The sequence below is a fragment of the Uloborus diversus genome, chromosome 4 (assembly GCF_026930045.1).
Source record: "Uloborus diversus isolate 005 chromosome 4, Udiv.v.3.1, whole genome shotgun sequence".
Classification (NCBI taxonomy): Eukaryota; Metazoa; Arthropoda; class Arachnida; order Araneae; family Uloboridae; genus Uloborus; species Uloborus diversus.
The window spans coordinates 28,965,691-28,978,624 of NC_072734.1; the positions used below are offsets into that span (position 1 = coordinate 28,965,691).

General features: G+C 31.9%; 1 protein-coding gene across 1 annotated transcript in view; it reads right to left on the reverse strand.

The window, feature by feature from the left end:
- LOC129220325 (piwi-like protein 1) overlaps positions 1-12,934 on the reverse strand; it is a 111,241-nt gene that overhangs the window by 23,544 nt on the left and 74,763 nt on the right. Inside the window, exons 12-14 of the mRNA XM_054854725.1 lie at positions 8,576-8,763; positions 6,106-6,257; positions 2,654-2,778 (exon numbers count right to left, since the gene is read on the reverse strand). Of these exons, the coding sequence (XP_054710700.1) occupies positions 2,654-2,778; positions 6,106-6,257; positions 8,576-8,763 (465 nt within the window). The remainder of the gene's footprint in view (positions 1-2,653; positions 2,779-6,105; positions 6,258-8,575; positions 8,764-12,934) is intronic.

Consider the following 12,934-nt stretch of genomic DNA (forward strand, 5'->3'; position numbering starts at 1 on the left):
AAATTAGAAAAAAAATGGATCAAAGATTTTTGCATTTTTGGGTAGCATTTAGCATCCGACAAAAAAAATATAGGAGTTAGTGAGAAAATATAGGAGAATATCTGACAAATTGTGAAAATATAGGAGGACAATGAGCCCTGTTTGTTCTGTTTCATATGGCGGACGTTACAGCGGGATTTCCCGTTTGTTCTAGATGGGTAGTTAGTTTTTTACACTTAATATCTGAGGACGCTGTTTATCCTTTGAGTATGGTTGAAGGAACAAGTCATCAGGTACGGGAGAAAAAATAATTAATGAACAATTGCTCAGTGAACATTAGATAAATCAAGTTTTTATAAATACTATATGCACTCTGACACCAAGCAGCTTAAGATTTTTTCACTTATTTTTTGCAACAAAACTTTCCAAACACTTAATAGTTGATATCATAGAATATTGTGCTTAAGCTTTTAGGACTTTAATTTTGAAAAAAAAATTCCAAGGGAGTGTTCAAGAACCCCTTACCGTAAAAATATTTAAAGTTTGTTGACAATTACATTTTTGAAACTGCAATTTCAAACGACGAGGAATCACTATTTTTCGAAAAAGAAAAAAAAAATTAAGATAGTGAGTCCTGGAGCTCCATCCCTTACCCTAAAATCACTAAATATGGCCCAAAACTGTGTTTTCAGGCTTCAACTTCTGCAATTTTCCGCAGAGTCCCCCTGTACCGTTCTTTCCACATACATCACCACTATCTAAAATTGCATTTTTTAAACTACAAGTTTCAAAATTGATCATCAATTTGAATGATTTGATGATGAGCAAATCAAAATCAAAAATTGATTAAGTTTTTTTCCTACTATGCCCCCCCCCCTCCCCACTTTAAAAATTATTTTCTATTTGCGCCACTGTTGTGTTATATGTACGTGTGTGCATGTATCGTCACAAGATTACTTTTTTATTCAAAAAATGTCTTCCCATTGTTCCACAGATATTATTATCCGTTTTAAATTACAGCTCATGTATTTTTAAATGAAAATGCGACAAGTTATCAATAACTTAGTTTTTTCTTTCTTTCTCTGCATAAAAATTCTGAATCTCGGCTATGTTTACCGGCAGTTTCATATGCTGAAAGGTACACCCGCATGTAAATCACTAAGGATTTTTTAAAACTTTGTTTTCTAAATTTATTTTTATCATTCTTTTTTTAAATTTAGCTTATCTATTTTTATTTTATTTATTTTAAAGTGAATACAGAGATATATTTTCATTTTTGTTAGAGTTAATTTATAATTTTTACATATTTCTCTGATCACAATATTTTTGCACTTTTGTAATTTGGTCTTGTTTAAAATAAAGTAAATTTTACTCATTCAAAATTATTTATTAAAAGAGTAAAAATAACATTACTAATAAAAATATTAGATTAATATTGCTTTAAAATTTATTTGGAAAAGCCAGGGGTGAAAAGGCCTCCCTTGCAGTCCCTTATCAGTGCTGCAAGGGAGACTTACTGCAGCGCCGGAAAGCGTACTGGACATAAACGTGAGATTAATAATTTGTGATATATTTTGTAGTTTTTCCTTATTTGATTAACTAAATTTTATGTTTGAGTCAGGAGGAAAAGTGCACCATCCCACCGGCAATCATGGACATAAAACATGAGCTTAATATCTTTCGTGATTTAGTTTTAATTTTATTAACTTATCACAAAAAAAATTTAAGAGAATTTTAAATTAAAATTTTTTTAAAAATCAAAAACAGAGGGGGGAGGGGGGCAGGTGTACCCATGATCTGGTCCCCTCACTTTTTCAAGGCACGAGCCACCACTGGCACCATGTTATAACAAATGCTGGAATATCACAGGAGCAATGTCGGGAGCGGTATATTTTTGTGCAATAAATTTCTTAGCTCTATCTGTACTAGTTCTTTTTTTGTTTCAAAACAGTACAGTAGTTCAAACAGCATGTAAGTACATAGGTGTAAACAATATGGAGGATGCCTGTAAAAGTCATTTTTGAGGAGCTCCAAAATTTCTGTACACACCTCTGGGTTGAAACACCTAAACCCTTTGAGATTCAAAAACTTTCTGCATGCTTTCTTAAACATATTAAGAGGAACAAACACACGAAGTTTCATCAAAACCCGAGACTGAGTGTTAATTCTATTTTCTTGGTTGATTATGCCTAATGAAAATCAACCTAAGAAATAAAAACTATTAAAATCTATGTAAATAAAGGTACAATATAGAATAGGCTGACTTAAGGTAGCTATGTTACTATACTAATCTACTTCAAAAATAATTGAAACCTTCACAGAAAGGGTTGAAATCTGGAAACAAAGCATGTAATTTTCAGTCTTTGGTGCTGGCATGTTTCTAAAAAATACGTTTTCCAGCGGAAATCATGGCGTTTGAAGATCAAGGCTGGAAAAATAGGAGCTTCAAGGAAGCAGGGACTAAAAAATATAGGAATGTTTTTCGGACTTATAGGAATATATACAAATATAGGAATACTTCTATGCCTGCGCTTAGTGCTACGTACAATTCTACATTTCTTATTTGAAGTTTAAAAAAATTAGCTACAGTATTATTTTCTTAAACGCTGTCATGGCTGAATTTTCAGCGACTTCTTAGCAATTTATAGCTGCAAAAATAACAGTATATATTTACTGGAATGGTCATGGCCCATGGTTCTCCACCCAATTTACAATTCATCTGAACTGCAACTTTTGTAGCAACTGACATCAACATTGGCTTCTTGCTTAAAGTTCTTGCAACAATGACTTGACTAGCAACTGAAACAAAAGTTTATTAGTACACTGCTGAACAACAAAATGAAAAAGAGATAGAAATAACAGTCAACAGTTAAGAAACAATTTTAATATTGTCATACTAAACAAGGAGCTTTGTTTCTATAAATTAGTTGGAGATAGCTTGATACAAAAGGAATTAACAATGTTTTGCCACAAAGAGAAAACACAGCCCTTAAGGAATATTCATTGGGGGCAGGGATACCAAGGGGTGCAAATCTTTGTATTTAAGCTCAGGCTTTGTACAGTCAAAAGTTGAGGAAATTATCAGAAAAAGTGGAATGTGCATAAACTGTCTATTTTCCACATGTATGATAAAAAATGATGCATCAGGTCAAGCTAGGAAAGTGCATCTATTGAGGCTCAGGGAAGAACAATCTTTTATAAAATGAAATCGATGAATTATGAAAGGGTAGCAAAAAAAAAATCTAGTGAAAAACGAGAGAAATTGATACTTAAAAGTAGAACCGGGAGAGAAATTTGTTAGGTGCGACAGTTGGTATGCCTGTAATGTACTAACAGAAAGGGTCTTAAATAGTGATGTGCCGGATCGTTAAAAATGTAGATCCGCGGATACGGATCTTAAAATGTTTTTACCCAATTCAACTATCCAAGTGTAAAATTTATTACGGAAGGTATTCCAGTCAGAATAATGGCACTGTTTCTTCAAAAAATGTCACCTACGGCGAAAATATAGTTAAGACTATGATTTACTCTCTAAAGAAATCTCCGTAAAAATTCAGGGAAAGCTGGAAGGAATGGATCAGCGCTACATTGATAAAATAGAATGAAAAATTATTTCTAGTTTGCTCGGTAGATGTAGGATACAGAAGCAAGAGTGGTAAAGTTGCTACTAGATAGGCTAGAAATAATTTTTCGCATTTGATTTCAGCATAAATGCAGTGCTGACCCATTCCACCCAACTTACTCCGACTGACGATGTAACCAAAGATATAACAGAGCCAGGAACACAAACAGTAAATAGAGTATTTCTTCTCACTTATTTTGAAGGATGCTGAGAAAAACCAAAATGAAGAATAACAGAAACTCCAAATCAATAACAAACTAATATTAAATTGAACATTATAAAAAAGAACCTCATATGCAGACGAATTTCCCGGGTCAGAGCACACATTGTTAATAAATATGAACTGACAGCAAATAGAAAGTTTAAATCATTGAGCTTTTTCTCCTTATCTTCCGACTATGAAATCACTACCAATCGCGCATATAAAGGCTTAGAATTGCATTTAAAATTTACTTTACAAGATTAGAGTAGGTCCTACTGTATAACTTGGAAGTTCCAAACTAATATCAAACGCAGAAAACTTCATTCTTTCAATTAGGGCCAATATTTAATGTACGGGTAGGTTTTTACTACCCTAATTTTGAAAAACATTAAGTCGGTTTTTAATTAATATCTCCGGTAATTAAAGTCTACAAAATCGAGGCCAAGCTAAGAACACTTTCGATAAAGTCGGTTTTTGAACAAAAAAAGAACTATCCAAATCGGTTCATCTGTTTAAAAGCTACGATGGCACAAATTGACACACAGATACACACTTTTAAAACTTATTACCCCTTCCTTTTCACGACGGAGTGTACTAATTGGCTTCTGAAATGATACCTTATAATTTATATAGGGAATAAAACCAATTTAAACGGAATTTAAGTCTTTTATTCAAATATTTAAAAATTTTTAGAATATCCGTTTAAGATCTAAGCGTTAAGATCTTTTTAGCCATCCGTTTAAGATCCGTCAAAAAGTAACGGATACAGATCTTTATTTTCCCTCGGATACGGATACCCGGAACATCAGTCTTAAAGCAATGTTGCTTTTAGACATAAATTCTATGAAATTCTATTTAGAATTATTAGTATTCAAATCCAGCAACAAATGAACAAGTACACCCTTGTGCAATTAATTAAAACAAACTTGAAAAATCGAGAAAACCGAAAAGAAATGATATTTTAAATTTATATAAAATCAGAAGTTTTTAATTCAAAATATGAGGTCCGACTTTTTACTAACATTCGGACACGATTAGGTGTGGAATCCACAATTTTTTACAATATTTTCTGTTTTTGTCCTTCTCCCAAACATGAATTAGAGCAGTTTTTGGCTTCTTTGTTGAACAGTTCTTGTTCAATAGACGATTCTTGCCTATATCCCAAAGATTTTCAATTGGCTTGATATCAGGAAAGTTTGCAAACTATTCAGATGTCTCAATTTGGTTTTCAGACATTTTCTTGATCGTTTTGGAAGGATGGAAACGATCTAAATCCTGATGTAAAATCCCTGTTTGGGTATCGTTTTTTCAACTCTGGTAAAGTCTTTTTTCCCAGAATGGTTATATATTGCTCAAAATGCATCATACCCTAAACATGCTGCAAAAAACCCAACCCCATCTTAACCTAATCAACCAAAATATATTCTTTTGAAGGTGTTTTACAAGTTGGATCATGTTCTTTTGCTTGGAGATCTCTGCACTTGTTAAGTTCTTTGGCCTAGGGCAATGAAATTGCTTTCGTCGCTAAATAGTACTTTCCTTCAATATTCAGCAGTTCAATTCTTATATTTTAACTTCCACAAGTAGCGCTTTTCCTTCATTCGTTAGGTCAGAAGCTGTTTCTTCATCGGCCGACAAGATGCAAAAAGGCACCTCCGAACAGTTGATGCGCTAACATTTATTCCATTATCCTTTGAATCTCTTATTAAATGCTGTGCTAGTCTTTCGAGGGTCTTTTTTGCTATGAATAAGTAGGGGGGAAAAAAAGATGGGTTTTGGTGTTAATTTCGATTTTCGGCCATATTTCCCTCTCTGCTTTCTCAACTGACGTATAGCTGCAGCTTTCATCTTCAGAAATTCCTGCACATGCGCTCCCAGAACTCCCCTGATTGGTGCAAATTGATTTCAGGTAAAGGATTTATTCATCCCATAAATATTTTTAAATTTTAATTTAATTGGTAAAAAATACTTGGAATGACTTTAAAATTAATGGAAAAAATATTGGTTCAATTAATTTGCACAAGGGTGTATACTGCATATATGCATACAATTCTTGCTATGAGAAAATTAAGTCCAGGGTTAGTGTTTACGCGCTATAGCGGGTTTTTTTTATGTAAATTTGCAGGAAAGGGAGCCAACTTCCAGGAAAAATCCCGTCCCCGAGACCCAGAAAACTCAAAAGAAAACAAGAAAAAAACATGTTTGTTTTAAATGTTAAAATATGTTGAATAATTACTTTTCTTAGCTTTATTAGTCATATTTTACAACATTGTATAAACTGAGAATGTAATCAAACACTTACGTGCGTTATCGAGGTAGGTATGTTTCTTCAAAGCATCATATCTTTCTTTCTTGTTATTTGGAACAATAAAACAAACTAATTGAGCTCCACTGCGCACATTTTCTCGATATGCTTGAAGGAAATTGTTTATTCTGTCCACTTGAATAACAACACTACAGTGAAAGATAAAGAAATTAGGCAAAATATGGTGTTACACATCATATTTCAGTATGAAAAAAGGTTATATATTTGGTCAGTGATGTTGATTTTTTTTTAAAATGCCAACTAAGCCATGATCTTATTTCAAATTAAAAATATCGCCTAGAGCAACATTAGCATATCGTATTCTCAGGTTTTATATTACATGCTCTTGGAAGCAATGTTTAGTTACTTATTACCTGAGACATACCAAGTACTTGGTTAACTACTCTGTATTCAACCAACTCTGCCAATTTACCGAGTACTCTTTACTCTGCCAATACAGAGTAGCTGTAAAAATTGAATATTGCTGAAGACAGATTTTAACAATTAATAAAAAGTGTAAGCATATAATATACTGCAATCATTTACAATTCAAATTTACAAGTCAAATTTAAATTTTGAGAACAATGAAAGTTTGTTATGCTTCAATGGAGTAAATCTTTTATTTTAATGTCCTACAAGTTAATAAAACTTATTTATTAAAGATGGAGGAAAAAAGGAGTATAGAAAAGATAAAATTTTTTAATTATTAAATGGATTTTCACAACAAACAAATATTACAAGAAATATAAAAAATACCTTCGCTTAAAAAATAAAAACATATATAACAATGTTAAAAGCAAAAATGTGCATTATGCATTGTATGAATACTGCAAATACCAATATTTATTAGGCTTTTTTCTCTTGTCTCGAGGATAATAGTGTCAAACATAAAAACCTTTTTATTAACATAAGAACCATTCAAAGGAAAGCATGAGATATTTATTCATGGATAATTACTCTCGGTAAGTGCTTCACATAGCTTCTCAATCGAAATTTCACCAACTGCCTTGCCCAAGAAGAAAGTTTTGAGATGCCTTATTGTGATGCAACATTGGCTTTCAGACCAATATTTTGTTGTTCGTTGCAGTTCTTTTTTGTCTTTGACATTGGTAGTTTCATCAAAGCTCAAAGCATAATAGGATAAACATGCTTCTTTTAACATACATTCCCGAAAATAAGGAGCAAGTTCATCTGTAGAAGGGATAGAAAGACTGGTTCTGCTCATAGGGTGCAATTGCAAGCGTTAAAAAAATTCCGATTTCCCGATATCATAGCTATTTTTCTTAAACAACAAGGTGGGGGGCATATTTAAGGCTATTTTTTAAATTAATTTCACTGTTAAATCTTTGAAAAGTATCTGAATGGTAGCTTTAATTATTTAAAAAAAAAAATTCCTAAGACGCATTTCAAAAAAGGTGAGAAAGGTGACAAAAGTTACAAAAGGTGACCGACTCCTCGGCCTGATACTACTATTGCAATGAATTAAAAATTCATGTGCGTGTCGGTGGTTCTTCTTAAAACATAATTGGTACTCTGCCCAAGTGCTATTCTGTATTTCTCTACTAATTACTCCTACTTAGTGATTTGGATCTGGTCAATATATTTTGGGTATTTAACCAAAGCCAGGGTATTTTGAAATATGCTTAAAGGGGGAATAGGCGATATGTATTTATCTGAATAAGAAATAACTGGCTAAGTTGACATTCATATATATAATGCATATTTTATTTTTAATTAAGGGACTTTTAAAGTGCAGTAATCGGGGAAATATGAGAAGAGGTTGATATACTGAAAAGAAGTTATTAAAGACCATGGTCCTGAAATTCTTTTTAATTCAAGTGATAATGTGGGAAGTATGAGAGCCTTAAACTCAATCCACTAAAAAAAATAAAGGTTTGCCTTTTGGAACCAATAACCAGCTGAATGATCTGCAAATTCATACCCAGAAGGCAGAAAAAGAAGTTTAAGAAACTTTTTTAAAATTGAGCATATTTATTACTCAGAAAGGATTGATTTTTGATTGTAGTATTTTATGAAAAATCCATAATCTTGTATGCCCAGTATGCTACTGTATATGCCATTCACTTTTCTTTTGAATATATCTGATCTGTATAATTAATAAATTTGTAAAAAAAGGATCAGTATGTATAATTCTGTGCAATAACTTTTTGGCATATACTCTGTATTTACCCTTAAAAATAAATACCTGGGCATTTTGACATCACTAGAACTCCTACTTAGTTGGAGGGAGGGTGAACAATTATATTGCTCAGAAAAATACCTTTGAAATATTGTGGAAGTTTTTTTATTCCTCAGTACAGAAGAAAACCTACCAACAATGACTCTATGATTTATTTTTCATCCAAATTAAAAACCCATATTAACATTAAAGTAAAGAAAAATGTGTATTAACTTTGGGAGGAAAACAAAAAAATATAAAAACTTAACATTCATAATGTATACTTACACTTGAGGTGGTGAAATTCTCATCCCCATTGGTGGACCTACTTTATATAAGTTGGACAAGAAATCATTTGCTTTAGGTTCATCAAATTTGGTACAAATAAGAACCCAATTCTCTAAGTTAACTGAAGAGTACATGGGTTTACCACGCATTTCTCTAGTGAAATCACCAGATTTTTGATCGTAAGATGCCTGTTGAATAGAAGAAATAGCATTATTCACAAAATAACTAAAAATTCTCAATCATGTTTGCTTTATGACTACTAAAACATATCATCGATCAAATTCCCTTATGATCAGGATTTTTACTAGTTAAAACTCTAATTAATCCACATTTCTAAGCATCATACAAGTTGACAAATTCACCAAAAGCACAATTGTTACATCTATAGAGTACATTCAGCTTTGAGTAACTTGAAATCTTTAAACATAAATGCAGGGGTGGCGACAGGAACAGGAAGAAAAAGTAGCCTGACTTTTCCCTGATTAAGTTCACCAAATTTCCCTGATTTACCTTACCAATGATGATGGTTTCCTTTCTTTGCCCTACCTGAAAAGCTTTGAATATTAAATAAAATGCAGTGTTTAAAACGGTTTAAGCTGTTTTGTTACTGCAAGAGTAACAAGTGATAGTTAAAGTATAGAAGTAATGTAGTTTTGGTTACTTAAAAAATACTGCACCGTATGCAGGTAAAAGGCAGTATCTGCAGATATTAGTTTGAGATATTTGAAGAAATGTGTGGTTTATTCCGTACTAACAACGGGAAAATGTCGCGTCTCTTTTTCGGCGAAAACCAAATAAGCGAGCCCTTACAATAAAGGCAACATACCATAGATGACAAAAATGCAAAAATAAAAAAGAAAACTGTGCAGTTTCTGCCCTTTACCTGCACACGGCAGAATAGACATATGTGAAACAAATTGAAATCTTCCAACAACCAGTCATATTGAGCTATTCTCTAATCAAAAACTTAGCTTTTAATGAATGAATACAGTATTTTAACTATTAAAAAATAATAAAAATATTTACTTATGTGCACAACTCTATTTCAAATGATTTCATTAGTTGTCGGAAAAAAAAAAACTTAGATTACTTTAGTTACAAACAACATTAAAATGCAAAACCAGTTATTAATTTCAAAATATGTATATGGTTTTAAAATAAAAGAGTTTTAAAGTCTGAAAAAAAAGAACCCTTCGAATAATCTGAAGTAACAGGGAATAATAACATGGTAACAAAAAAAAATTTGATTTTGAGACAAAATTAATTTTAGCAATTAAATTTAAAATTCCAAGTGATAACTTTAAAGATTTTTTAGCATTAATTTAAAAAACAAAAATCCTTTCTTGAAATCATGATATAACAGTATGCTAATTACTTCAAAGCAATGAGTAAAAGCATGGGAGCAAAGTCATTAATGACGGCTTCCTCTTTGCCTGCAGGGTTGTTTATTTTACATAGCATGGAATGCGTGAAGGAAAATTCTAGCTAGGTAAAATAAAGAACTTTACAGACACAGAATCAATCTTAGGAAGCTCATCCTAAGATTGAATACTTTGACCTTGAGGAAAAAAGATGCACAAATATTCAGCACTGTATGATCGGACCTCCTTAATTTTGCTTTTTTAAAACAAATAATTGGCGGAAGTTTCGTAGGGAATCAAAGTACTTCATTTTGCGAGGGAAAAAATTTTTTTTTTTCTTCATTTGATCAATTTTCCCTGATTTTTCGTTATTTTTTCAAAATTCCCTGATATTTCCCCGAGTGATAAAGTTCCCTGACTTTTCCCTGATCTGTCGCCACCCTGTAAATGTTTATTCATTTTGAAATTATGCAAAATGTAGCTGTCATGTTTTAAAGAACAAGTTTCAGAAGGGCTGAATCTTTTCTTAAAGTTATTTTGAAAATTTCCAAAAACAGACTTTACCAACTAAATTCTGTAAATGCTGATTAGTTTTTAAAATACTGAATTTTACAGACCAGATTTATGCCCTGGATTGCACCTCAAGGATTATATCGAAGTTCATTGCCTAATTAAAAAAAGAAAAAAGTCGGCCTTTAATTTCCCATTTGAAAAAGAAAATAATGTCATACAGAATGTACTTCTGTTTCAGGTAAGTATCATCTTTTTAAAGTATATTCCTTCAAATACCTATCATTTTAACCCTAGCGTCAATGACCAAACCTTTCCCTTACTCTCAATAACCGGGTACCCATTTTGAATTTCGCAGAAAAAGAGCAGAAAAAAATTCCGACACCTCTTCTACTTAATTAGAACTTTTTCTTCCAGCCTCATCTTGGGAAATGTGTGTATCTTGTTTTCACCAAAAAATGGCTTATTGTTTTTCCAGAGTTTTATGTTTACATTTCACGCTAAATGGTCTGTAGGAAAAAGGAGTTTCTCTAGTTTTTTTTGTTAACCTTAACACTTTGATATTTCATAGTGAATTCGTAGTATTTTATTTATACCAGTGATGTTCAATTTACGCCCCCCCCCCCAACCACATGGGGCCAGCGAAGCTCACACATGTGGCCCGTTGTATCGAAAATCATTATCTGTAATATTTATCCTTACTATCATTTGCTCAACTTTTGCTGCCATGGCGTCTAACATAAGTAGGTATAATAAAAAAATATAAAAAAAACGTTGTATACACCAACTGAAATATTATTGTGTATATCTCAAAGAGACATGAAGTTCCTAATTCGGTATCAATGACAATGTAATATATTTGTACATCAACAAAAAGAAGCCGTAATATTGTTTTCCACTTCAATTCATAACAAAAACAAGGAGCAACCAAAAGTCACAACTATTTTGTTTTATAACAAAACAAAATCTTGTATTGACAGGATTCATCATCGATAATTTCGTAGCATTTGATTGAATGTTGATGAACAATGGGTGCAGTGCCCATTGAAATTATGAGTATACTTAATTTCATTTAAAATCGTAATTGCGTCTAAGATCTGCAGTGCGACTCATATGTAATTTTTTAAGTTGTGAAAAAAATTTTTTTGGGTATGGGACGTGAGTTCAATACTTTGGTTTTACACCAAGAAAAAGGGAAAAAATTGTAAAATGACCTTTATCAAAGAAAGGTTAGGGTTTTTTTTAGATGGGGAGGCATTGTACTTGCTTGAGAAACCCAATTTGCTACAAATGTTCATGCTTTCGAACTATACACTTCTCTAACCCTTCAGAAGAATATTAATGCTTAATACAGTGCTGTTTCCCCTATCAAATATAAATAATTGCTATGAACTGCCAAAAACTGAATAAATTAAGGGGTGCGATATCGAAAGGGGGGGTGATGAGGGGAAAGCGGTGGCCATATTTTAATATAGGCATAACTTTAAATACTAAAAAACTCCCCACAAAAATGTTTCTGAAAACACTGTTACAACTTTCTTTAGTTCAGATTCATGTAAATAACAAGGATTAAAAGCAATTTTACCAAGACTTGGTTAAAAGGGTAAAAATTTAAGATAAAAGTCACAAAAAGGTACCCAGGCATTGAGGCTGGGGTTAATTTGGTTTAATCTTTAAAACAGGAAAACCAAATAAAAGAATTTAGACAAAATAGAAAAAAAAAATTTGTTGCTTAGTGTGAAATAACATAAAACAAATTGAAGCAAAAAGATTGAAATCTCTAACATATCAAGATATTTTCAGCAAAGCATAAGCTCTAGCTTAAAAATAGGCTTAAATAATATTCTTTTTATAGACTAAATTTGAAGCTCCTTTCATTAAAAAACCCAAAATACTGATGCTTTTGGAGGAAAATCAGAATTTCGGAGTTAAGAAATAAAATTCTTAAAAAGTGTATCAACCATGTTCACATAGATGTTGAAAAAAAAAAACGAAACAGTAGAATAAAAAAAAGCAGTTATCAACAAAAGAAAAGCAGGCTTTAAGTGCTAGTCTGTTAAAAGAATGTACAGTGAATCAATAAAAATGAAAAATCCTCAAGTTGAAGGTTGGGTTCTTAAGCTTGAAGCGCATCTTATTTATGATTTACATATAATAAGAGTTGATTAAACAAGGGAGCAGTTGGACGAAAGACCGAAAATTTTAAAATAAAGCAGGCATGCCCAAAATTTCATTTTTAAGCCAAATAAAAAATTTATCTTCACACTTAAAAATTAAACAATTTCCAACAAAAAATACTCCAAAACAGAAACTAAAATTACACTGGAGAACTGCTTAAGAAATAAAATTAATATTTAATTTGTCTCTGTAATAGCGAACTATACTTTTAAGCGGCAAGGTGCTGGTAGATGCGGGGATGTCCATATTAATGAGAAATACTGTATTAAATAAGACAACCGACCACACATCATGTTTATTCCATCGTTTA